Source organism: Ascidiella aspersa, chromosome 9 (assembly GCF_963924565.1).
Source record: "Ascidiella aspersa chromosome 9, kaAscAspe10.2, whole genome shotgun sequence".
Classification (NCBI taxonomy): domain Eukaryota; kingdom Metazoa; phylum Chordata; class Ascidiacea; order Phlebobranchia; family Ascidiidae; genus Ascidiella; species Ascidiella aspersa.
Genome location: NC_139455.1, coordinates 816,990 through 841,893, shown reverse-complemented (window position 1 = coordinate 841,893; position 24,904 = coordinate 816,990). Strand labels below are relative to the sequence as shown.

Below are 24,904 nucleotides of genomic sequence, written 5' to 3'. Positions count from 1 at the left end.
TTCGGACAAATGACTTGACCTGGACTTAAACTCATTAAGTGTTTTTATCAAATATTTATTAATAAAATTGGGGTATTAATCTCAAATTTTGCACATTAAACAATCGGCTTGCTGTGTATTGTGTTTTTGTTATTTGTGCTTGAGTCGTGGCTCATGAACGGACGAGTTTGCCGTTTTTAATAGTTTTACGCTTTATTTTATATTAATGACTTGACTTGAACCTAATTTGTTTTTACGAATGACTTTACTCTGTATGTCATTTCATAAAGGCGTGTTTACCACACTTGGTTATGGCTTTGATTGTCTTTCTACAACCTCCAGCCATTATGTTGTAACGCACATTGCTTTACAGAGGTTGCTTGTCCGAACAGCTTACTTCGTTGTGGAGACACTGGACCTTGTAAAATCCTTCCGATGTGGATTTGTGATATGGACGTTGATTGTCAGAATGGATGGGACGAGTCAAACTGCTCGTGCCCTGATACTGGGAAGTATAAGCAGGTAAAAAAGTATATGCATGTAAAAATATTAATGATAAGTAAAAGCACTAAACAGATAAAAAAGTTTTCTCAACCTAGTTTCAGCAAAAAACCAAGGTAAGTATGGCCGAGGTCGAGAGTTCGAACATCGCCACAGGCTAGTTTACGAACAAGATGCAGCAGGCAACGGTGCTATGGTTGTTTCTCCACTTGCTCCCCTCTGAGCCTTTGTAGCTCAGTTGGTAGAGCGACGGCCCCAGTATGACCGAGGTCGTGAGTTCGAACCTCACCGCAGAATAGTTTTACGAACAGGATGCAGCAGTCAATAGTTATCGTTGTCCAGTAAGACTTCAGAAGGCTTCATAACAGAATACACCGTGTGTATATGAACGTTTTTTAACTCGTTATTTTTTATTTATTACCTTGCCTTTTGTGAGGTATATGTAGAAAGTTAATAAATTATTGTTTATTGTGTATGACGGAAAAAGCCACTTAGTTCTTAACTGCCGGTCTTTTTTTTTGTGCAATTGGCAAACTGTGTTTTTTTGCCAACTCTATATGCGTAAATGCAACGTTAGTATGCTACACTATATTATGCTGCTTTCATTATGCTCAAATAGCTGTTTTTTCAACATCTTTCATACTAACAGTTCCCCATTACCTGAGTGACCCTGTGTAATACTATATTACTTTGTTTAATATTAATTACTTGCTCTAATTGTCTCAGTAAAGAAATGTGCCTTTAAATTTATTGTTTTCGATCCGCGAAAGGATTTTCTATTTTTCACAAGCGTAAAACCTATGAGAACAATTGGAGTATAGAGCCACATGATAGCTTTATTATATTAATTTCAGCTTGAAATGTTCTTGTTTTTGTAGAAACGCTGTCTGACCAACATGCACAGGTTCGAGTGCGTGAATATGTGCGACGGTAAAATCGAGTGTCTTCTTGACGACGACGAAGAAGGATGCGGTAAGCGCACTTTATAACGCAACTCACATTTTCACGCTCCGAAACAGAATTTATTCTGCGGAGACGATTATTTAATTTGAAATAAGGTGGCACCGTTGAACTACGTTTTGTGTTAATATCTCAAGCTCACACACAACCGTGATTGATCAGGACGAAGTAAAAAATCAATCTAGACCCCTTTTTTTCCCAGATTTTTTTAAAGTTTTCTGTGACTTATTTTGGTCGAAATATCACTTCTATTTAAGATTCTGTCATACCCACCAAAGTGCTTAATATATTTTAATGTTTTTTTTATTAAGTTGTATATGCTAATTTTAACATATATGCTAAATGCTAGGAAATTATTAGCTCTTGGCGAAAAGTCGGTCTACAGATTTTTACTTTAAATCAAAGCTTTGAATTTTCTTAGCAAAAGTGGCTGGAGGTTGTGAAATGTTACCAACCTGTATACGGTCTTTGGTATACCTACTTCGACAAGCGTGTTATTTTACAACTTCTCATTTCTCCAGTTGTGAACGGAACTTGTGCTGACTCGGGGTGCAGCCACTCATGTAACGAGAACTTCACTCTGATCGACGGATACACTTGCTCGTGTCCTAAGGGAATGGAGATCGGAGACGACCATAAAACATGCAGATGTAAGATCAACATAAAAACTGTAGATGCAAGGCATAATAATAAAATAATAATAAACTACTCTGTTAATTAATTCTAACCAACGTTTCGGCAACATTTCAAATCACCTTCTTCAGGGTGAATGACACCGAACGCTCGTGGTACAATATATGGAAACACAATGGATTTTCATCGTACTACGAGCATTCGGTGTTCACCTGGTTAACAATTTTAAATCTTCAAAAAAATTATATCCGACGGGGAAAAAAATTATATAAAAACTTATTAATATTTTTACCATATAGTTGTGCAAAACATTTATCGTGAAATAACGAGTATACATACTGCTAAATTCACTCCACACCGTTCCTTTCTTTTCCATTGTTACAGCCAAATCTTTTTGGTACTGCGTTATTAACATGTTGTGTCACAATACTTAGAGGTATTTTTTACCTTTTCCGTAACTTTTCACCCCTTTTACCCCTTTATTTTTCCAGTCATCCCGTACTGTGAGTTCCCGGGCACCTGCAGCCACATCTGCTACCAGGAACTATCCAACTACGAGTGCTCGTGCTACCCAGGGTGGATCTCCGACCCCCAAGACCCCACGGGGTGGGGCTGTGTGTACGCAAAACCCCAACCTCCACCATTCCTCATCTTCACAAACCACGAAGCCGTCAGATTGTGAGTTCACCCTCTTGTTTCAATTCTTGTTAGCTTTAATCCTACTTTTTAATCGTTAATTATGTAAGTTAGCCCTATGTTAAAAGTTGTAATGCTGACTTAATTTAATTGTTTTTAATCTATCATCCTCTTGTTTAAATCCTTGTTAAGGCCGATTTAACATTAATTAACAACAACATTACTGCATCTAATCACCTCAACAGTATTAAATTTGTTTAATTTGCCTATATTGAGTAACCTAGGGAAGGTTAGTGATAGTGGTTTTTTCACGGATGACGTCATAAAGTTACGTAAAAGCAGAAGCGCGAGCAAAAGGCGATAAGAATAGTGACGTCAAATATATTCACAGGCACATGCTGGCAAAGACGTGTGCAACTGACAAAAAACAAACACAAATTGCTGGCGTTAGAAAGGCCCCCCAAAGCTTTCACGAATAAAGTTGGGTTTAAACTTTAACAAGTAAGAGAACTTTGAAAAGCGTGACCGGATAAATTGTGAAACCTTTTGACACTTTTTTACTACTTTCATAAAAAGGCACAAGAGGTGAATTAATTGATCAGAGACAATTCCTTGCATCTTATATATCACAGGTACTGCGACCCTTGTTAACATAATCTTGATCTAAGACGTTCGTTTTAAAAACTTCTAAATTTTGAACTAAAAGATTTTCATCCACCAAAAGGAACACAAGAAGGTTTTTTATTTTTTTTTTATTTTAATAAAAAAGTAAAAGAAATCAAAGTGCGTTTATTCGCCGCTTAAATACAAGTTTTGCGATAAGACAACAAATCGCTAGAAGCACAAGATGTGGAACTTTCAAATCCATCATCAGCTGATAAAACGTGACAACGTCCCACTCTTTGACTTGGACCTGTGATAAATTTTCAGATGTTAGACTTTAGAGGTTAAAGCTTATGTTACTTTATACACGCATTAACTATTAACAAAACGAAAAAATATGATTTTATTTCTTCAGTTTATTCCAGTAAGGGCCACCATAAGGATTTATGATCGCGGACAGAACATTTTATTCACTTTGTTATTAGCGAAACAAATAATTAATAAACATAAAAAAAGTAATGAACTTTTTAAGATTGGCGTTCAGTTTAAAACCTCATAAAAATTGTATTTAGGAATATTTCGTTTTTTTGTCAGGGAAGCATAAAATATATAGAAAGATTTTTGTTATTTTTTATTGTATATCGAAATATTCTCCTTTCGTCAGGGAAGTATTAAAAGTTTAAACAAACATTCATTTTTTCTGAATTCTTACTTCGTTTTATGCCCCAGACTTGCCATTTACTGCATATTTAAATTCGGAACTAAAGTTTTTTATAGCACCCAACAACATTACCTTATCTTCTCTATACAACAGTAATACCATCAAACTCTAATTTATCTTTTGTGGACATTTTTTCAATCTACGTGATTTATTTTAATTTAGGTTCTGTGCTCTCACAAAGGTTAAAAAAAAAATGAACCACAAAAGGTTAAACAATATATGTAAAACAACTGAACACCGTGCATGGGTGGTCGTAGCATTTTCAATAAAATTAAAAAAATTAAAAATTTTTGGGTATATTTTTATTAAAATAATCTAAAATGAGTCAAAATGTCCACTATTTTTATTTTATTTTTTCTTCCTAAATGTTCCAGCTTTTCCCCACAACTTACCTTTTCTAGTTTAGCTTTTTCGTTGTCTTCATATTTTCTTGGCCCAAACCAGCCCCAGAATTTCCATTTATCGTCATTCATTTTGTCGTCATCTTTTACTATTATTTCCTGTCAAATAAAACGAAGGTTAATTATGCTTAAAACAAAAAAACATTAAACCTAATTAAAACGTATTTATTAATTACAAAAAAAATCATTTTTGGTCTTTTTATGGATTTTAAAGTTTTAAAGTTTTAACGTTTTGCCAAAACCAACCTCGTCTAGTTTATTTTTTTCGTCTGATTCAACTTCTTTTAACCCCCAAAATCCCGAGGGGGTAAATTCACCCAGGCCCCACAATTTCCATTTTTCGTCATTCGTTTTTTCGTCGTCTTTGGCGATAATTTCCTGTAAAAAATACGATACGAAGGTTAAGGGTAAAAAAAACAAAAAAAACATTCAAACTTTTAACCTTAAACAAAATAAATTTAAATCTTAATTTAAAAAAATCGTTTTTTTTTTGGATTTTATGTGTTTTGCTAAACTTACCTTGGGCTCAGATTTTTCGTCTGAGTTCACTTTATCTTTTTCGAACCCAAACCAGCCCCAAGGGGTAAGTTCACCCAGCTTCCAGATTCTCCATTCACCGTCATTAGTTTTCACCTCATCATGGGCGATAATTTCCTGTTAAAATAATAAGATTTTTGAACAACAAAAAATAATTTAATTGAAAACTATATAATAATTAAAAAACTCATTTCTGTTTTTTATGGATTTTAATGCTTCAAAATTTTGACGTTTTTTCAAAACTAACCTCATCTAATATAGCTTTTTCGTCTGAACTAAGTCCATCTTCTCCAAACCCAAACCATCCCCAAGGGTTAAATTCATCCCACAATTTCCAATTCACCTCATTAGTTGTTTTAATCTCATCTTGGACAATAATTTCCTGTAAAAATACGAAGGTTAATAATGCTTAAATAAAATAAAAATTAAATCTTACTTAAAAAAATTATATTAATTAAAAGAAATCTGTTCGGTTCTTTTATGGATTTTAATTCTCAAAGTTTAAAGGTTTTGCAAAAACTCACCTCGGCTTTAGGTTTTTCGTTTGGACTAATTTCAACTTTTCTTGACCACCCCCAATTCCAGGGGATATATTCACCCCACGATTTCCATTTCAAGTCATTTGTTTTAATCTCATCTTGGACAATAATTTCCTGTTAAAAATTACGATGTTTAAGCTTAAATCACAAAATAAATTTAAACTAAAAATATGTAGTAATTGAAAAACAAACAGGTAAAACAATTAATTACTAAAATAGATTTTTTATGTTTTACAATTTGTTATAAGATTGGTTGTTTGGAGGTTGATAAAGCTTTAATGTTTTTTTATAAGTTTAGAAGATAAGCATTATTTAAATTTTATTCTTAAAATTCCTCCAATTTGCGTAAGTTATGATTCTATACCTTTTGAATGGAAATTTCTGTTTGATCATATTTCGGTTCGTTTTCTCCAATCATCTCAGCTTTAGCAAGCTTCTTGTGATAAAGATCTCTAAGGACACCAAGTCTAACAAGCCGTAGATTCTGCGCGTAACATAAAGTTGTTTGCAGGCTTTTAAAAATGGTTTGAAAAATTCAAACAGCGTCAATTTTTAATCATTTTAAAGCAAAAATAAACGTAACCCTAAAAAACACTTAAAATAAGAAATACTTTTCTACAGAAATAAGCAAACTTTAGACGTGGGAATTAATTTTGTAGGTTTGTCAGGACGCTTGTTCAAATAATATCCCAATGCATAAACGCACATAGCGTCGAATTGTAGCTTTACCTTTGACCGATCAGCTTTATCTTGTAGCTTCACCAACATCTTCCGTCTAACCCTCTCCGCTCTAAGATCTTTCGTTGAAACGAACCCAGCAATCTTGTCAGCGACTTGCGTGAATAGGTTCGCCACCAAATTGTTCGCCCACCACAATACTGATCCCTGTAACGTAATGATGGATTAAGTTTACATGCCTCTTATCTTTATAAAAATACTCATTTTGTTGAAGAAATATAAGGTTTTCCTTTGTTACTTAGAGCAATGCTCTTCATAAATTGGGCTCCGCGTGACTAAATTGTTTTATAAGGTTTGGGACATTAAGAAAATCTGTGAATTTTGGAGGAAAACATTTCCTCAACTTTAAGGTAATCTATTTTTTTTATATTTCACCTCACATTTTCGCAAGAATCACTAAATCGAACCAAGGGTTCAGCTACGTGTTATTTTATTACTACTGCTTTACCTTTGGATCAAAATTCGTGTCGCAATCCACAAAGTAAGGTTTTCCAATTCCCCTCACTCCAACATTTGTTGCAGAATCTCCGAAACCAAGCCCCGAATTTTCCCCCTACGACAAAATGCAGAAAATCAAATTCAAAATTAGGAACTATGGAGTCCAAACCTCATTTGTTACATTTTGTATTTACTTTTTTTAAGAAAGTGCATTTGTTGTCCACGTTTGACAGCTTATAATTTTTTTATTAAAAAAAGAGATTTAGTTTTATTGGTTAAAATCCCCAGTATATAAAGCCATATAAGGCACTTGTTTGCAGTTGAGCACTACTTTACTTTCCTAAACTCACATTAGTTGTCGAACACCGCATGTCGCTTGTCGCCACAAGCACTTGCATGTCGCGTGTCGCTCCAACAGACTTGTGGAAACTGCTCACAGCCCACTTCCTTTTTCTCCACAATGTTTCCTGCGAAAATCAAAGCGTTTAGTAAAACACAAAAAAAAAAAAAAAATCGTGCAGTAATATACAAAATTTTAAAAGTCAGATCGCAAATACACCATTATTTATTTCATGGTGGCTTATTGAAGTCTAAAAGCAGATTTAGTTTGAAATTTGCAATACTTTTTTCATTTTTAATATTTGTAAATAACGACTCCCTCAATTTTTTCAGTATTTTCTGCTCATTATTTAAATTGTAAAATACTAATACTAATAAATAACATCGTGCCCAGCGATTTCTGCAACATAAAAGTGTTTCTCTTTTGAAAAAAATACTAAGTTTCTAATGCACGGCAAAATTCAGGTTTCCCAATGTAAAAAAAAACGAATAGCGACCCCTATTATGACGTCACAACGTACCTTTGCCATCCTCGCGCGAAGCCTTTTCTTCTGCTGATTGTATTTTGCCACCAGCGCCTCCATTTCCTCTGCTGTGAGTCGTGGTTTGATGAAGTTTTGGACTCTGGTTAATATTGCTTCCCAATAGTTCTCCACAGTTTTCCACCAACTAATTTCCTCCTGCGTGGAAAAAGCATTCTTGCTAACAAATATAATTTAAAGGTTTTTTATCTAGGAGTTTATTGCGGTAATAAATCTAAAAGTTGAACCTTTTTTTTAGTTTTAACAGGAAAACATTTTAACAGACTTAATTCGGCGTTGCTCTAGAATCCTACCACAGCGTTGAAACAATTATTATGCAACGCACAATATTTGGGTTAGGGTGTCGGTTGGTGTTTGGGTGAGGGTGGGTCAAGTAATATTGTTTAATAATATTGCTTAACCTACCCAAACGCAACCCAAATAATCACTTGCATTGTGGTAGGATTCTAGACCAGCGCCCTTAAAATTCTAAAACAAGCCTCTTAATTTTAAATTCTTAAAAAAATGTGTCAAATCTCACCTGATTTTCCTGCATTGCCGAATCCTTAACGTTTTGACCCAAAACACAACTGTCGACTGACGCGTTGACCCCTGATCCGCTGACCACTGACCCGTTGACCCCTGACCCTTTGACCTCTGACCCGTTGGCCGCTGACCCGCTGAACTCTGACCCCATTGCACAACTGACCCCAACCATGCAAACGACCGCGGCCAACAGAACTGCAGATGCGCAGAAATGCATCTTAATCTGATGCAGATCTATCAAAACTGACCAAGATCTCTCAAGCTTGATCCAAACTGCTGAAAACTGCTGAAAACAGCTTCAAATTCGATAAATCTTCTGTAAATTCGCTGAAATCTGATAAAAATCGCTCAATATATCTCAAAAAACTGCTCAAATAATTCACTCTCTCTGCACTATCCACCCTCTAAATCTCAAATATTTTCCCGTTTTTTTCTCCAATTTGTAAATTTCGCGTTGCTAGGATACGCATATTGTTTTGTGACGCATTATTAAAAGATTTTTTTTCATTTTTAATAAAAAAATAAATAAACATATAACTTTTTTATAACGTGTTTTTTGAACAACGCGACGATTATGGAAAAGGAATAAAATAAAATTCATAGAATAATGCCGGAAGCCTTAATTAATTAGTTATTAAATATTAATTTTCTTAAATTATAAATAAATTACTATTTTACTTCAGTTTAATCCTACAATGCAGGTTAATTGTCTGACAAACAAAGCCTATTGTTTGTCACAAAGGATTTTATAACTGCTAGTAAATAATAATCCTAAGGTTAAAACATTTCCTTGTTGGAATATTTACATTAAACGTTCTTTAAAAAGAATTTTTTTTACCAACTGAGCTTTTAAGTGTTAAAATTCGATATTAGATGGTTATTTTTTTATTACAAAATGTAAATAACTCTCAAGCAAGGTTGGAGAATAATTAGGTCGCCGCGAAATAGGTTGAGAAACACTGATTTAAAGAACTGGCCTTTATAAAAAAAACTGTTCTGTCGCTGGGTAACACCTGGTTTCAAAATAAACTCCGCGTATTTTTTTAGAGGTGCACATTAAAAAAAGTTAATAACTCCTGCACTAGTGGTATGCATGCTACTGGTTGGAAAACACTGCATTTACTTTCTAATCTCCCCTCCCAGTATGGAGCTGAACATGCGGCTGTATTTTGTTATTTTGTTGAAAAGGGGTTAATTGATATAATCACGTTCTTCTTAGGGGTAACAATATTAAAAACTTTAACAAACCTTCTTTTAATCCCCTCCCAGTATGGAGCTTGACATGAGGCTGGGATTCGACGTCCATCCTCATCTTAAGATTAGATCCCAACTCCTGGTTGCTGCATCCAAACTCATCGCTGGCTCAGTCGACTTCCATTACAGGAAGAAACTACTCTTCTACTCGGATGTTGGAGGTGACACGATCACAAGAGCAGATCTACATTATGACAGCAAAGGTAAGATTTTGGGTCTTTTCTTTGCTTTAAAACAAACTTAATTCCATGTTAAAACGGTGAGGTTTACGTTTGTAGAGTTTGTGGAGGTTTTTGGGCCTAAAGCAACTAAATGTCCAATTTAAACTAGATATTTAAGTAACGCTTTTTATGTAATTTTTCATTAGTTCATGCTAAAAGTGAATCTTAATTAACTGACAGCAACGGTAATCTCTCCTCTGTGGGTTGTTTGTGAATCTCATTCTAATTAATGTAGACCACTGTAGGAATACCCAATAAGGCTTGGTTAGTATAAGGCCCCGAAGTACTCCAGCCATTGTCTGACCCCGTCCATTACCCGCCGATAACCCCTCAATAGGGTGTAAAAATACGTTGCCAAAACAGCGTCGCCCTAACGGTGCAAACTAGAGCGTCCAAACGTTGACACCAAAGTCCGATGCCAGACCGACGACCCCCCTTTGTCCCATACCCTCTCCCTACAGTTTCAGGCGTTATTTTGTCTATTTAAGCTTTATTCCGATGAATTTGGGAGTTATTCCGGCAGGTTTAGGTGTTATTTAGACGATTTAGATCTTTTTCTGCCGTGAATTTACTACGTATTTGGCTTTATTATGCCGTTGGTCTATGGTTTTATAGATTTTTCTGCTTTGGGTATTGTTGCTTTTTAGGCCTTTTTGTGTTTTCCCGGTAATTGAGCCAGATTCGACCTGCTGGCTTACTTCCTTTTATTCACAGCATACTTCCCAAATTATCTTATAACAAAATATACTCACACCGATTCATCCGACAGGCCGTGCTCTACGCACAGCGAACGCATCGGTCGTTGTGAGCGGTGGTATCGATGCTCCAGAGGGGATTGCTGTCGATTGGTTGGCCGAGAGACTTTACTTCGTCGAATCGAGCTTCGATCAAATCGAGGTCGCAGACTTGGAGGGGAACCACCGGAGCGTCCTTGTGGCGGGGGGGATCACCAACCCCAGGGCCCTGGCCCTTGACCCGCGATTCGGGTAAGTACCTTATATGAGAAGAAATGGTTGGATTTTGTGATGAAATTCGGTTGGTAAAACTTTTGGTAGAGGCGAAATTGTAGATTCAGTAAGGTGTTGTAAAGATTTGCCTGTGATTAAAGTGTTTGGTAAAATGATATTTGATATAAATTCCACTGCTATAACTTGTTTTTTTTAAGTTTGTACAGTACTTTACCAAAATTACCCACGCTTCTGGTAAGTCCCTTATCTGAGAACAAAGTTTTGGTTAGAGGTGAAATTTGTAGATTCAGATAAATATTGTAAAGATTTGGCTGTAATTGAAGTGTTTGGTAAGTAAGTTAACTAACTATATTTAATAAAAAATTTTTTTGAGATTTTGCTCCAAAAGTTTTTAATTTTGTTTAATTTATCGTAGCAGGCCGCACACGAAAGACAAACCGCAAAAAAATCGTATTTTTGTGTGTGTTTTCTTCTATTTAACCTCTCTTAACCTTTTTTCTAAAAACTCATATTTTTTCTTTTTTTCAGTTTAACATTTCTTAAACTTTTTTCTAAAAAACAATATTTTTTCTTTTTTTCTCCGGTTTAATAGTGCTTAACCTTTTTTTTAAACTTAACTTTTTCTTGTTTTTCCCCTGTATTAAATTTTCTTAAATATTTGTTTTAAAACCTAAAATTTGTTTGTGTTTTTTTCCCCAGTATAATCTTTCTTAAACTTTCTTCTAAAGAACTCATAATTTTCTCCAGTTAATCCTTTTTAACCCTTCTGTTTTAAAACCTAACTTTTTTTTCCAACTTAATTTTTATCAACCTTTTTTTCTAAAAACCAAACTTTTTGTGATTTTTTTGGCAGCCTAATCTTCTGGACCGACTGGGAGGAGTCGAACCCCCGCATCGAGCGTTGCACAATGGCGGGGAAGTCCCGTAGGGTTATATGGGACAGTAGGAGGGGCGGGGGTGGCTGGCCCAACGGACTCACCGTCGATTACCTGGAGAACAGGATCTACTGGGCCGATGCTAAGTGAGTAGAAAGTTAAAGCTGTGGCTGACCGACGCTCTACCAACTGAGCTACACAGGCGTGTAGAGGTCGTGAGTTCGAACCTCACCACAGGCTTGTTGTTTTTCTGGCCTGGCCTTTTTTGCTCTCAAATTCTGATCAGGTGATTTCGGTAAGCCTTTTCCGAAAGCATTTCTTTTAAAACTTTTTCTCGTACTCGACATTTTCCGTAATTTGATTAAAACTTAATTTTTCATATATTTCAGACCCGGTTTTTATTTTTAATAAAACAACCAATTTTTTAATTTTTTTGCAGATCGGACGCGATATTATCGTCTTTATACGACGGCAGCCGATACTTCACTGCCCTGACGAACGCAGAATGGCTGACTCACCCGTTCGCCCTAACCCTCTACTCGCATCTCCTTATATGGTCCGACAGCTTCAGTGTGATAGCGAGTGCTTTCAAGTGGCCGGGTAGAAACTCGACTGTACTCGAACTCTCAACTAGCGACCCGTTTGACATCATTGTGTTCCATGAAAGCAGACAGCCGCTGACTAAAGGAGCAATGTCGAATACAGGTTGGTGTTAAAGAATTAAAATTAAATAACAAATTAAACCGTTACATAAACATCTAAACATATTACAAAAAAATTACAAAATTTTTTTTACCTAAACAGTAAAACATTAAAACTAGAAAAATGCAAAATTGTGATAAGTCATTCAGAATTTTTTCAAAGAATATTATGGTTTTATTAACAAAACAATTGATAAAAGATGACAATTAAAGGGAAAAAAATTAACCAAATTAAAAGCCAAAAGTTACCAAAATCTCTATTAAATAAAACAATGTTAAAATTTATCAAAAAGTAGTTCAAAAACAGTTCTAGCTAAAAAAAATTGCGAAATTAATTCAGTGTAATTTTTTTGGATAAAATGCTTAGTTTATGGCAAGTGCATATTTATTCATTTAATTTACCGAAAAATTGTAACTGCAATATTGAAAAATAAATCAACAATTTTTCCCCTTCTTCATTTATCCTAATAATATTTTCTTTAATAAAAACAACATTTTCTATCGATTTGAACAGAGCTGGTGAACCCCTGCGCAAACCACTCGTGCGCAGGTCTGTGCGTGATCTCCCCTCAGACCCTGTCACTAGATGTCGCACCCGTCCTCCTCCCCAAATGCTTGTGCCCCTACATGTTCGAGTTGGGGCAGGATGGACTTTCATGCAACAGAATAAAGTCATTCCTTATTTACGCAAGGCCCCTTGAGGTTTGTTGGCTGAATATTTGGTATTTGCAGATATCTTTCCTTTTAGCAATTTCTGATAAAATATCCGAACCGCTAACCGATGCCAAGTGGTGGTACCGGCACTCCGGTGCTAGGGAAATGTCGGTGCAGCTGAAAATGCCGATAAAATTGGATTGGAACCGATGCACGATGCCAAATTGTAGTATCGGCTTTCATCCGATATGATGGTGACATTGGTACTCGCCCGATACTAGGGTGGTATCGATGCCGGTCCAATACTAATTTATTGTACATAATATAATATTACACTATTACATTTTGCGTTCCAACCTAACTTTTTTTCTTTTTCATTTCTGAGAAAATGCTATATTGAATATTTTAATCTTTATCATATTCGCAAATACAGATTTAAATTAAACTAAAACAGGAAACTTTAAAATCTGTATGACACCCTTAAATAAAATAGAACAATTTCATGTTGATTACATATTTTCGAAATAATCAGAAATTTGGTCTAATATTATGAAGTTCACATACAATTTTACAGTGAAATTCCCTGGGCGCAAACAAATATGTGAATGCAAAATAATTTATTGTATTTTACACCCAATTTAATATTATTAATGACACAATTCAACATCCCAGATCCAAGGCGTTTCACTCACCAATCTAAACTACAGCACAATGTACGCCATCTCAGCGCCAGCGGTGCGGAACGCCACACGATTGGCTGTTGATGAACCACGTGACCGTGTGTACTGGAGCGAAGCGGGTGACAGCCAGATTAAACGAGCTTCACTGAATGGATCTGAAGTTGAAAACGTGATTAAAACAGGTGATTTGAACTATTTTGAGGCATAATGGCTGCAAGTTGTAGTAAGACTTAAAAAGAATATCAAAGCCCATACAGAAGTAGGTCGCATTTTGAATAAATCTTCATTCATTTTCAACAAAATTTGAGATACTTTTTCAGCACCTTTGTTGTGCGTTGTTAATTTCAATTAAAAATCATTATTATGTCAGTGATTAGATAAACTTTTTTCTTGCGAAGGTTTTTGAAAAGTTCGATGGATTATCAAGCGATAATGATTTCACTAATCTGCACTAAATTTCTTGCACTAAAGTTAATTTTTATGTTTGTTTGTTTTAGAAAATTAAATAATGATCGAATAATGCATTGGTAAACTGAATGTTTAAAATGCGAAAATATTTCCTTTCTCTTACTCGTAAATGATGACAATGACTTGAAATTAGAGAAAATACTCTTTAGACTTAACTGTTTTGGTCTAAGTCAGTCATTTAAAAGTTCGAATTATTTAAAAGAGAAAAGTATTTCGCCACAAAATAAGGCATCATCAGTCTCTTAATCTGGACAATGTTTTTTTTTTTTTTAAATATTAAAGCCATAATATTCGATAAAATCGACATTTGGCAGTTTACAGACGTTTCAGCAATAACTCAAATAGAATCCAATCCTCAACTTATTAATGACTGACTTTGACTAAAACAGGAAAGTCTATAAAGAATATTTTGAATGTTGTTTTAGTAATAATAAGTTCGAATGTCAATGGATAATAATATCTTCCAGTAATTTATTACTGCAGTTAAGATACCAAACGAAATTCTTGTCCTGGAAAATTTGAAACGACACATTAGAAGAGCAGGTCTCCTAAGGTAAAAAAAGTAGCCTAAAAATTTTCAAAAATGACATCATAAATCTGCTGATTTTGGTCCAAAAATGTGAAAGTGAAATGAAGTCTAAATAAATTCAGTGTAAAACAGTTTTATTTAAAAAAAAAAGAAAAAAAAAAATGATCACTTAAATATTCACTAATATTTCAATTGGGCGTATTTGGGCCCTCTGAAACTAGTTCACGGACCCCCAAGGTTCCCATGGACCCCAGTTTAGCAACCCCTTCATGAGAGCGCCGCGATTTACAAATTTGCACTAAATTACCGTAAAAACTTTTCACTTTTTATAGACTCAACTGACATATACGGGCTGGTCGTTGATTGGATGAGAGAGAAGATATTCTGGACGTCATCGGAACCAGTCATGCGGAACGGAAGTGTGGCGTCACTTGCCCGAATCACAATGGCGTCTCTAGTGTCAGGGTTGGTGTTGTTTTTTTTTAATTACAAGCTGTATTACTAGTGATTTTTGGTGGTAAAAAAGGAGAATTAAACTTCACTTGATTTTTCGGCTATATGTAAAAATGTTAGACATATGGCAAAAGCAAGCCTTTCAGTCCTCTTAGCACAAATAGTTATTGCAATGTGGCGGTATGACCAACTTGTTTCTCATGTAACAGCCATAATGTTTTTATTCTAGATAGGTGCGTAACTGTAACCTGGCCTGCTCCTTCTAGTTTTTATTATAATGGCGTACAGCAACAACTTTTTATGTCACCTAATATAATGACTCTTAACACTCAAACAACCTACTTAAAATGATTTTATTTTATAATCATTGATTTATTTTATAATCACTGGTACGAGCACCCCTGGTTAAGTAACCCTGCCTTAAACTTGCTCTTTCAGAACTTTTTATTTAAAACCTCTTTTACACGAACTAACACGTGATCTCCCCTAGTTATGAACTAACCACGTGATCTCCCCTAGTTACGAACTAACCACGTGATCTCCCCTAGTTACGAACTAACACGTGATCTCCCCTAGTTACGAACTAACCACGTGATCTCCCCTAGTTACGAACTAACCACGTGATCTCCCCTAGTTACGAACTAACACGTGATCTCCCCTAGTTACGAACTAACCACGTGATCTCCCCTAGTTACGAGCTAACACGTGATCTCCCCTAGTTACGAACTAACACGTGATCTCCCCTAGTTACGAACTAACCACGTGATCTCCCCTAGTTACGAACTAACCACGTGATCTCCCCTAGTTACGAACTAACCACGTGATCTCCCCTAGTTACGAACTAACCACGTGATCTCCCCTAGTTACGAACTAACACGTGATCTCCCCTAGTTACGAACTGACCACGTGATCTTCCCTAGTTACGAACTAACCACGTGATCTCCCCTAGTTACGAATTAACCACGTGATCTTCCCTAGTTACGAACTAACCACGTGATCTCCCCTAGTTACAAAGCCCGCCTAGAAACCCGCGCCCCCGGTTCACCTTGGATGACCTTGCACCACCCACGTGGTCTCACTGCTGACGTAATAAACGCTCTATTGTACTTTGCTTGTGACGAAGGAGTCTACCAAGTCAATATGGACGGAAGTGGTCTTAATAAAGTGAGTAGGGTCGGTAATAGTGGAAATTGCACCTAGGGATGTCCGATAATATCGGATCGGAGCCGATACCCGATACCAAGTTGTAGTAAAGAAGTAGATTGCATGCTGTGGATGTTTCCAAAAATACTTGATTCATTTACAAGTATTATTTGAAAAATTCTTTAAGGGATTTAATGCAACCTACTTGTGTATAGGCGTTGATATTCATTCTACGCCTAACTACAACCTCCAGCCACTATCTTATTATTTATTCAAAACGTTCACAAAATGCTTCCTACTTCTGTATGAAACAGCAGAAAACTCTAACAATGCTAGCAATTCAGGCCAGACACTATTAAAAGATCTTGAAAGATATATAATATATAATATATTTCGCCAACTTCTGTAGGGGTTTGATATGTTGTACGACTAACTACAAACTACAGCCATTATGCTCCAAAGAGGTGTATTGTTTAACGTAAAAAGGACAAATTTAATTTACAATTATGTTTCAGATTTCTCCGTTGGACGATGTTATAGACTTGTACTTTCTCAATGATCACTTGTATCTCACCCACGATGCATCTCTCCATCAGTTGTACAACGGAAGATGTCAAGGTCCCTACTGGTGCACAACTAACCTCAAGGTTAAGGGAACTTACCTGAGCGCATCCAGGTCGAACGTGTGGATATATGACCCCACCACTTGTAAGTATAAAGCTGGTTAACACAGACTTTCTTGTGTTCTTTTTTTAAATACAACAAATGAATGTCAAAATCAAATAGGTCAAGTGAATCGACCTTTTCTAAAAAATACATTTAATCCACTTGTGAGTATAAAGTTTGTTTGGTAAAGTTCGATGTTATTGCCGACAAAAGTAACTTTAACACGAATTTCACATTGACGGTGTAATGATAAGTTAATTAAACATTAACTAATGATAATACAAGTCCGTATAGATCAACTCAACCTTTTTGGTTTGAGATTCATTCATTACAGATCCGTTCATATTATACCTAAATTGAATATGTTTCATTTTATAAAGCCGATGTTATTGCCTTAGTTTACGCACAGTATAAACAAAATAAGAAAATGATGTTTGGCGTTATAGAAGTCTTAGTATAGGTGTCAATTTTATTCTATGACGTTGTACTAAGTTGGGTAAAAAAGTGGTGTTCCAGCTAATATAATTCAAGATTTATAATTTAAAAGATACCCCAAGGCCCTTAAAAAACTTCCTCATGTAGCCCAGTGCCAAGTGGTAGTACCTTAGAGCAGTGATTGTCAACCTTTGTTGAACAGTACACACTTTTACGTTTGCTGAAGAACTTGTACACCCCAGTCTACGCAATGCACTGAACTTATAGAAACATACACCATGTTGTAATGCGCAGAGAACTATTAACCGTTATGAAGAACTAGTTGAACCAAGAACTAGTTAGTAGTAGCCTACCTCACAATAACGATTAACAAGAGAAATATTTGGGTGTGGTGTCACAAACAGAATATAGTATCTTACAAGTTATGTACGCTTAAATACATGTTGTGCCAGTGTGGTAATAAACATGTTTATTTATTGTGATATCTGATCAAAGGGTTATTGTAGTGCGGTATCTTGTACAACCCATCAACCCTTTACCAATTCTTGTACACCTTGGGGTGTTCAATACAGCCGGTTGAGGAGCCCTGTCCTACCACACATCCCAATAAACCTACTTTTATCATTTTCCTCGCAGCGTCGATCTACAAAGTGAGCCAGGTGGGCCCGAAGTGGGTCCGAGTGCGCCAGAGGGGAGGCCTTACGCGCCTCAACGCCCTAGCAATGTATGACGTCACTAAACAGACAGGATTCACCGACGGCACCAAGTAGGCGTCCTCTTATATTTTGACAAATTTCTTATTATTTTTATTTATTTTTTGCATTTTTTATTTTTTACGTATTCGATATTATATTAATTAATCTCGAATTTTTTTTTCGAACAATTTATTTTTATTTTTTTACCTTGTAGCGACACTACACCGACCCGGATTTGTCGAAACGTTATGTTTGCCTTTTTTCTATTTTTCTCGTGCCTTTTAAACGCCGCGTCTAGTGTGTTCTTTATGATTCGGCGCACCTGAAATAAAGACTTGCCATCGCCTTAACCTTTGATTTTTTTCAAAATAAGCACAAATTTTGGAAACAAGCACGGTATGGTAACCCTGCTTATAATGTAGTTATCGCTGAACCCCCTATATTTGATAATTTCTTGTTATTTCAGCAACTCTACCGTGGGTTCGTGCACGGTGCACAACGGGGGGTGCGAGCAATTATGTCTCCCCCCTCCCCACAACCAAGGTGACGTCACATGTAGGTGTTCCACCGGGTTCCACGCCACCAAGGCAAACCTGTCGGCTTGCGAAAGTAAGTTTGTAATTATTTTCGTTTTACTTTGGAGCATAATGGTTGGAGGTTGTAGTAAAACGTAATAACAATATCAAAGCCCATACAGAAGTATGTAGCATTTTGAACGTTTCGAATAAATCAGAGTGCGACTGTTGTTTGAACACACTATTAAATGTTTCCTGTAATAAAAATATCAAAGCCCATACAGCAGTAGGTAATATTTTAATGTTCGTTCAAAAAATGCTACATACTTTCGTATGGGTTTTGATATTCTTATTAGTTTTACTTTGTTTCTGAGTTATGTTTACAAACCAACTTGATAATCTATAAACTGGAAATTAAGTGTGACAAATTGTTGTTTTTTTGACAAATTGATTTTTTTCAAGATTCAGTCCCCTTACTTTCCTTTCACTTTTTAGTTGGTTAAAAAAAAAACACCGAATGAAAGATACACACAAACACACATATGTGTTTATTAACAACTCTGGTCTAGCCCCTCGGAAAGTGTTTTTGACCAACGCTTACGCTTCCATATCATTATAGTGATCCGTGACTTCCTGGTATATTCCAACGACCACATAATAGCTGGGGTGGATATGGAGAGCGACGCTGACGCTTTGGTTCCAATTACCACACAACTATTACCCACTGGAGTTGATTTCTATGCGAGTGAGTTATTCCAAGAAAACTAAATGTTTCATACATAAATTAACGTGATTAAGATCAGGTTTCATAGTCTGTGGTGAAGTTCGAACTCACGACCTCGGTCATACCGGGACCATTGCTCTACCAACTGAGCTACACAGGCTCAGAGTGGAGCAAGTCGAGAAGCAATCATAGTACCGTTGCCTGCTGCAACCTTCAGTACAAAGAGTTATAGAGCGACTTCATACTAAAAGGAACCTACATTAGACTATTAAAGTATCCAGTAAATGAAAAACACATGTGTGTGTAAACTGAAGTACTTACGGAAGTAGGGAATCTCCCGCAGACAATAACATGTAAAATAAAGATTCTTGTTATCGTATCAGATGCTGTCAAACCTAACATGTATAAAACACAAAATCATTTCTTAAAATTTTACAGAAATATGTATTTCGCCTTATGAATAGGCATTATCAGTTTCCTAATTCGAATGAAAAACAGTCTTAACATCACCTGCGACTGTTTGCGTCATATTGAACAGTGTTGTTAATTCGTTGCAGAGAATAACACGATTGTTTGGATCGACACAGCTACAAGCCTCATTAAGGGTGGATCACGTGACAGCACGTCACAATGGGTCATCTACTCGCATTACGTCACACAACGCGATCTCGGCTCGAGGTTAGTGACGTCATGTGTTTAATACCACGTCACATTTGGACTTAATTGTCGGATATTGTACTTTGAACATTCGAAATAGAATCAATGTCGTATTTCTTTATTTTAATAATGAAGTGAGTAAAAAGGTGGATTTTTGTAAATCTTTAATTGAAGAACAAATTAATTAAAGTTTTAATTTTCACAAAAAGTAGGAATTCAGTCTGTATAAAAATTGCTCACTTTTGTAAAAAAGGTTAAAACGATTGGAAATATTTTGCAGAAGTCGCTGTTTAAAATTCCTTCGTTTTTTGTTACTACAAATTACGTTTACAAGAACAAAATGCTTGTTATCATTAAACCCCTCTGTACAACTACTTGATATATTTGTATTAATTTGCAGACAGACGGGAGAGCGGTTCGAGGGGATTTCTGTTGATTGGATTGCTGGGAACCTTTATTGGACTGACCCAGGCTTGGATCTCATCAAAGTAAGTTGAACAATGTTGTTGCGGATCTCTTTGATGGCAACATTTTAGCTAATGTAGACCACAATGGCAATATTTGTTTGTTTTGTTGACGAAAGTGACGTGAACCAGGGTCGGCATGATTTTTTTGTAGATGACGTCATAAAAGTAGTAGACCTAAGACACGCTTGTTTCAGTCCAACAAACGTGACAGTTAAAATATAGTCTTGATACATGTCCGAAGAAGGCGCCCAAGTGTTTTTTCAATTATACTTTTTCTTCTAAAAAAAATTCTATATTTATTATTAAATTAAACACGAGTATAGGATATTAAGTAAGCCTTTCTGGACCCCTAAAACTAGTCCACGTATTTACAAATGGGTCCACGGACCGCAGTTTAAAAACCCCTGCTCAAAATTAATAATTCCAAAGCTTAAAAAATATCTTCTTGATTCGTTAAAAAAAATATTTCGTATTTTAAGTTATACACTAAGATTTCAATTAGGCCTGGACCCTATAAATCTTGTCCACGACCCACAAGAAGTGCTTAAAATTTACATTCAAAGCATTGAAAAATACCTTAATTTCAGGTTATTCGACTCAACGGCTCATTCCCTTACACAATCTACAAAGGTGGGGATCGCATCCGCGCAATCTCAGTCCATCCAACCAGCGGTTTGTTATTCGCCACAGATTGGGGAAAGAAGGCCAGTATAATACGCATGAGGCTTGATGGTTCGTGGGCGAGACAAATCGTAAGCAACCTCGGGTGGCCTAACGGGCTCACCGTTGATTATGAGGTGAGTCACATAACGACAAGTAGAGATGCCCGGTATTATCGTACTGGAGCCGATATCCCCTGCCCAATGACAGGTTCGGCACACGGGCAATACTAGGGTGGTATAATGTAGGAATAACAGCCATGATTTGCGTTTATATGCGGCGATTTTTACCCTGAAAAATCAATCAATCAATAACATTTTTTGTTGATATTTTTTATTTAGAAAAAATAATAGCTAGAATTGTTTTTATGGTTTAATAACATTTTTTAAAACTACCAATGCGAACGTACCATACAAGTAAAGTGGAGAGTATTTGGATTTAATATTGTTGTAGTAAAAAAAAAGTTTATTTACTTGTCAGAACGACATTCTATATTGGTGCGATGCTAAAAGCGACCAGATCCAATCTTCTGACATCGATGGAAACAACGTAAGGACAGTGATCTCATCTAATCAATCCAGAACCTACGGGATTACTTACTTTAAAGGGTTCCTATACTGGACAGACAGGTGAGGCATTATAAGTTGTATTCCAAAAATCCTTAAATAAGTCAAGTCTTAAGGCATTATAAGTGTATTGAAAGAATCTGTAAATAAGACTTAAGGCATTATTATAAATCCTTAAATAAGTCTTTAAAATAATTCTTGAGCAATTGTAAAATTGTATGTAAATATTAATTTGTATTGGAAGATTCTACAAATACACCTACACTTGTTATGTTGTTTTTACACTCACCTATTTTTTTCAAACATTATTTAAACTGAAACGATATTATTTGTCTCCTTATTTATGAAAAATGATAACGATTAAAAAGAGAGGAAGGTATACACTGAGCATTATTGATGAAATCTGTATTTTTTTTGCCCCACAGTAGAAAAAAATTAAACATTTACGAAGTATAAAATTAAAATTATTAATTTCTTGAAATTTCACTAAAAAAACCTAAAAAAAATCCCCTAATTATTTTAGTCTTATAATCTTATGTTGTTTTGCAGCCAGTACTTGGGTGGTTCAGTGAGTAGCTACGACCTGAGCAGCAACACACTTCGATGGTTGAGGAAGCTTCTATCTTATCGACTCAACGACATCGTGGCTTACAGTCCTGAACGACAACTGGGAACCAACTTGTGCGCAGACACAAACACGACTAAGAACGGTGAGGTTGGATACAGACGTAATATATTATTAGATCACATACAACATCCGATATTAAAAGGTAGTATCGGTACTTGTCCGATACTATGGTCGTATCGGTGCCGATCCGATACCAAATTAAAGTTGGCATTTTAGCCATGTGAGGTTAAACTTAGCGCTTTCGTTTACTGAAAAACGATTCGACCAAACTATTAAAGGTTTACTATCGAAGCGTAATTATTACTGAAAAATCAAGCGAATTTTTATATTTTGATACATTTCGAGGTAATTTTTATATCGAACGACCATTCTTTTCGATTAAAAACATCAAGCATCGAAAAAAAAACTGAGTATTGAAAAAGCTAAACGTAAGGTCAAAATGTAAAAGCTAGATAAAATAGTACAAAGGCCACAGTTTCAGTTTTTCTGTTTACGAGTAAGGAAAAAAACGATATTTTTTTCTTTGTGGTTTATATATACGTTAGCTGAGATACGGTTGACAAGCAAAAACCTGATTTTAATGTTTGTTTTTTATGAAGATCCACTTTTATTTCCAGGGGGTTGCGAGCAACTTTGTTTTTATCTCGGGGGAAACGAGACGAAGTGCGCATGCGCATACGGAATGCTCAACACCGACAATAAAACTTGCAAAGGTGACGTCATATTTTATTGAAATGTTAAAAACTATCGATCTTGCATTTATGTCACAAAATTACTGTAGAACTTGTCCCATACAAAACTAATTTAGGTTATTTTTGTTCAGCCTATGTTTTACGAGTTCTAACGGTAAAATTTCATCTTATTTGAAAAGGAAGTATTTTATAGCATATTTTTTAATATTTCTCCTCTTAATATTACAAACTGTAGGTGCTGTTACTCTGATTTTAAGAAACTTTAGATATAGGAGATTAGCCAATTTACCTTTTCTTTAGCAGAAATTGTAAAATTTTTTCATTTAATTTTAATCTGCTTTAACTCCGATACTTTCCACCAGCTTTCGACAAGTATGTTCTCTATTCTTCACGAACCGTGATTCGAAGCATCAACGTTTACAATCCTCACGATCTAAACGAACCATTCCCACTAATTGAGGTGATCAGCAGGAATTATACGTTTTGCAAATAGTTATAATTATTACGACTTTTAGATAAAATTATGACTTATTTGAATTGAGCAGCTTTTAATACGTTGGCCGGAACTTCTTGAACTGCACACATTTCTGGAGAGTAAAACCCCATTCCGTTAAGCACTTCTCGCAATTTCCAAAGGTTACGAGTTCAAATCTCACGCTAGTTGTTTTTTTTAAGAACCCGAAAGTGATGCGTTCGATCGTTGCCATGGCGATGGACTACCACGGTCGTCGCGTGTTCTATAGCGACATCGTGCGGAGCAACATTTACTGGATCGACATGAAGGAACAGGGAAGATCAACTCCGAACAGGAAACCTGTCGCTAAAGGTAGGCGGTATATTGTCGTCTGATACTTGCTAGGGTGGTAGCGGTACTTGTTCTGAAAACTAATGGATCCGATCCGATACTGAAGTCTTTATCAGTGTACACGTACAGGAATTTATTAAAACACGAAAAGGCTTAAACAAGTGGATTCCTTATTCAACTAGAATACAAAACAATGTTAATAAAACAGAAACAGAATCAGTAAGTTAAACATCATTGCCAAACACTTACAAGCAACTAACAAAATGAGCTCCTACCGCGACAAGGTAGTAACACCAACTGCCGTAAGGACAACTACAATGTCAAGGCACCATGTGCTCAGTGACCTTTGACCGCAAGTCATAGAATGATCACACAATTAAATCGGTCATAAAGTACTTCCATAAAAATACGGTTTAGCAAGCTCACTGTTAATCTCAACATGTTCGATACTTGTTAGGGTGTATAGGTACTCTCCCAATACTTGCTGATTTTTTATCGGAATTCTTCCGATACGTACTGCCTTGTTATCGGTACCTGTCCGATACTTACTGGTTCTGAATCGTTACCTGTCCGATACTTACTGGTTCTGAATCGTTACCTGTCCGATACTTGCCTCCGTGGTACCCGTGCTTGTTTAAATGTTGCTAGATTGCTATCGTTTCTTGTCCGATACTTACTGCCTTGTTATCGTTTCTTGTCCGATACTTGGCACTGTTGTCGTTCATAAAAAGATGACAACCTTTTTCGTCGTATAGCAAAACGGCTGACAAATTAATTAAGATAGTATTGGCCTCGTTTAAATAGTTAATTTGTTTTTAGATGTCTAAATATCTGCTTTAAAACACTTTCTAACCCCCTATATATTATACAGACGTTGAAACAGTTTTTTTGTTTTTTTAATATTTATACAGATGTTGGAACGGTTGAAGGGATGGCTTACCACCGCGGTCAGGACGCCCTCTACTGGACGAGTTTCGACGACCGACAAGTGATGCGATTGTATCTCTCCCACCCAAACTCCACCAAGAAACTCATCATTGTTCCACCTCAGGCTCCTGAAGATAAACTGAGAGCTCTCGTTCTCTGGGAATGCCAAAGGTAGGTTTGCTTACTGTTGTTGAAGTTCCAGAGGTCATGAATTCGAACCCCACCGCGAGTTAGTTTGCTCAGTGGTTCTCACTCTGTTTTAGCGGGTAGCAATGCTAAGGCTTGTTGTTGTTAAGTTCCAGAGGTGGTGAGTTCCAACCCAACCGCGAATTTAGTTTCTTAGGGCTCCCGTGTTGTGAGAATGCCAAAGGTAAGTAATGCTTGTTGCTGGTAAAGTTCCAAAGGTCGTAAGTTCGACTCCACCGCGAG

General features: G+C 36.1%; 1 protein-coding gene across 1 annotated transcript in view; it reads left to right on the top strand.

Annotated features, from left to right (window-relative positions):
• LOC146131776 (prolow-density lipoprotein receptor-related protein 1-like) overlaps nt 1-24,904 on the top strand; it is a 78,564-nt gene that overhangs the window by 9,982 nt on the left and 43,678 nt on the right. The window contains exons 15-40 of the mRNA XM_083397044.1: nt 353-501; nt 1,359-1,452; nt 1,962-2,090; nt 2,565-2,751; nt 9,362-9,549; nt 10,337-10,553; nt 11,389-11,556; nt 11,850-12,115; nt 12,626-12,813; nt 13,438-13,627; nt 14,775-14,907; nt 15,903-16,059; nt 16,554-16,746; nt 17,776-17,870; nt 17,910-17,938; nt 18,310-18,443; nt 18,969-19,094; nt 19,631-19,751; nt 20,131-20,218; nt 20,785-20,994; nt 21,338-21,486; nt 21,973-22,133; nt 22,669-22,764; nt 23,106-23,203; nt 23,419-23,569; nt 24,460-24,646. Coding sequence (XP_083253170.1) covers nt 353-501; nt 1,359-1,452; nt 1,962-2,090; nt 2,565-2,751; nt 9,362-9,549; nt 10,337-10,553; nt 11,389-11,556; nt 11,850-12,115; nt 12,626-12,813; nt 13,438-13,627; nt 14,775-14,907; nt 15,903-16,059; nt 16,554-16,746; nt 17,776-17,870; nt 17,910-17,938; nt 18,310-18,443; nt 18,969-19,094; nt 19,631-19,751; nt 20,131-20,218; nt 20,785-20,994; nt 21,338-21,486; nt 21,973-22,133; nt 22,669-22,764; nt 23,106-23,203; nt 23,419-23,569; nt 24,460-24,646 — 3,904 coding nt within the window. The remainder of the gene's footprint in view (nt 1-352; nt 502-1,358; nt 1,453-1,961; nt 2,091-2,564; nt 2,752-9,361; nt 9,550-10,336; nt 10,554-11,388; nt 11,557-11,849; nt 12,116-12,625; nt 12,814-13,437; nt 13,628-14,774; nt 14,908-15,902; nt 16,060-16,553; nt 16,747-17,775; nt 17,871-17,909; nt 17,939-18,309; nt 18,444-18,968; nt 19,095-19,630; nt 19,752-20,130; nt 20,219-20,784; nt 20,995-21,337; nt 21,487-21,972; nt 22,134-22,668; nt 22,765-23,105; nt 23,204-23,418; nt 23,570-24,459; nt 24,647-24,904) is intronic.